At 38.5% G+C, this 2,064-nt stretch overlaps 1 protein-coding gene across 1 annotated transcript; it reads left to right on the plus strand.

Annotated features, from left to right (window-relative positions):
* Nucleotides 1-328: 328 nt before the first annotated feature.
* On the plus strand, nucleotides 329-1,741 carry LOC111892574 (uncharacterized). Its single transcript, XM_023888630.2, has 3 exons — nucleotides 329-577; nucleotides 641-890; nucleotides 972-1,741. The coding sequence occupies exons 1-3, from the start codon at nucleotides 329-331 to the stop codon at nucleotides 1,739-1,741; spliced, it is 1,269 nt and encodes a 422-aa protein (XP_023744398.2).
* Nucleotides 1,742-2,064: the final 323 nt, after the last annotated feature.

Below are 2,064 nucleotides of genomic sequence, written 5' to 3' on the forward strand. Positions count from 1 at the left end.
CTGCAACAGCGAAGTTTATGTCCAAACAAATCATGGATCAGGTAGAATCCAACCCTACTATCCCAGTTAAAGCTCTCCAAGAACAATTACAGAAGAAGTATGGAGTGGGCTTCTCAATCCATAAAGTTTGTAGAGATAAAGCAGATGCAAAAAAGATTGTAGTGGGTGATTACAAAAAATAGTATGAAGTTCTGAGAGACTATATCCTTGAGTTGCAGTCAACCAATCCTGATACCACAGTCAAATTAGAACTTGGAGATGTTTCAGAATCTAATTTGGTGAATTGCACTTCAAGATGTTTCAAAAGAATTTATGTTTGCCTAGGGGGATGAAGAAGGGATTCAAAGCTTGTTTAAGAGATTTCTTGGGGCTAGATGGGGCTCATATGAAAGGCCCTTATCCAGGGCAGATCTTAACTGTAGTTGGATTAGATTCCAACAATGGCATATACCCACTTGCATATGCCATTGTAGAGATTGAAAACTGTGAATCTTGGAAGTGGTTCCTTGAATGTCTTGGTGATGACTTGGATCTACATGCTATGTCTAATTTCACTTTTGTTAGTGACAGACAAAAGGTAATGGTTGTTTATTTATTATTTTTAATGTTTATTTGTTAATCATGTGTAATTTGTTGCCAGGGTTTGCTACAAGCAGTTAGTCAACTGTTCCCATGTGCTGAGCATAGGTTCTGTCTCAGACATATACATGAGAACATGAAGAAACAATGGAGAACTAAGGAATATAAAGATCACCTTTGGGATTGTGCCACAGCTACAACAGTGCCAGAGTTTAACCATTTCATGCACCAATTCAGTTTATATGACAAATCAGCATATGAATGGTTGAAGTCAATACCACCACAACATTGGGCAAAAAGCCATTTCACATGTAAGCTATTATGACCCTTTTACCCTTTTACCATTTTACCCTTCACATAACATTATGACACTTTTACCCTTTTCTATACAGGGAGAGCAACCACAGACATGCTGTTAAACAACCTTTGTGAGGTGTTTAATGGCAAGCTAGTTGATGGGAGAGACAAACCAATTATTAGCTGCTTGGAGTTTATTAGGGAATATATGACGAAGAGGATATGCAATGTCCTCAAGGTGCAACAAAAGTGTGTAGGCCCACTCACCCCAACAGCAACAAAGATCATGGAGAAGAATGAAGCAGCTGCTACTCAGTACATTGCAGAATGGTGTGGTGATGAAAAATACCAAGTCAAAGGCCCATGGAATGATCAACATGTTGTTGATATGCATGAAAGGGTATGCAACTGCAGGAAATCGGAATTAACAGGTATCCCTTGCAGACATGTGATTTATGTGTTGTATAACAAAGTAGATCATGGTGAGTGTGTACAAGAGCTCCATACTTATGTCCACAAGGTGCACTGGCTACAAACTTGGAAAACTGCATATGGGTACAAGGTGGAACCAATTAAAGGTCGGGCAATGTGGCCTAGAAGTAAGTGTCCAATGCAGATCACACCTCCCCCACACCGTAATCAACCTGGGAGACCCAAGAGGAAGAGAAGGCAATCCATGGAGGAGAAAATTCAAAGCAAGAGTCAAAGTCAAAGTCAAAGGTCAGATGTTGGTCCCAGTGAGATTCATGGTCATGGTCCACATGGTAGTGGGAAGCTAACAAGAAAGTTTGTTAGTGTGACTTGTAGTAAGTGTGGAAACAAAGGGCACAACTCCAGGACATGCAAAGGTCAGGGAGGGACTTAATGGTCTATGTTGGTTTTATCTTTTGGTTTGACTGTATTGAACAACTTTGGTTTGATTCCTAGATGCAGGATGTCTTTTGTTGCAATAACTTTGTTTTCAATTAACTTATGACATGTATTTTGAAGATGGTAATAGGTATTATGTCTTTAGTATGCTTTTCTGTTAACTACATGTGGATGCATTATATGTTATCTTTAGAAGATTATGTATGAACAATAGAACAAATCCATAATTGGTCAATAGATACCAAATTTTCATTAACCATTACTTTGCATTACAACAATGTTCCACATTAGCAAAAAAAATACTTAAACTAGACACAT

This window comes from Lactuca sativa, chromosome 5, assembly GCF_002870075.4.
Source record: "Lactuca sativa cultivar Salinas chromosome 5, Lsat_Salinas_v11, whole genome shotgun sequence".
Lineage (NCBI taxonomy): Eukaryota > Viridiplantae > Streptophyta > Magnoliopsida > Asterales > Asteraceae > Lactuca > Lactuca sativa.

What these genes read in the sequence shown, in the direction of transcription:
- LOC111892574 (XM_023888630.2), top strand. Translation starts at nt 329, where the DNA reads ATGAAGAAGGGATTCAAAGCTTGTTTAAGAGATTTCTTGGGGCTAGAT. An exon ending in TTGTTAGTGACAGACAAAAG is followed by an intron (nt 578 to 640) that starts GTAATGGTTGTT and finishes ATTTGTTGCCAG; the next exon opens with GGTTTGCTACAAGCAGTTAG. An exon ending in GGCAAAAAGCCATTTCACAT is followed by an intron (nt 891 to 971) that starts GTAAGCTATTAT and finishes TTTTCTATACAG; the next exon opens with GGAGAGCAACCACAGACATG.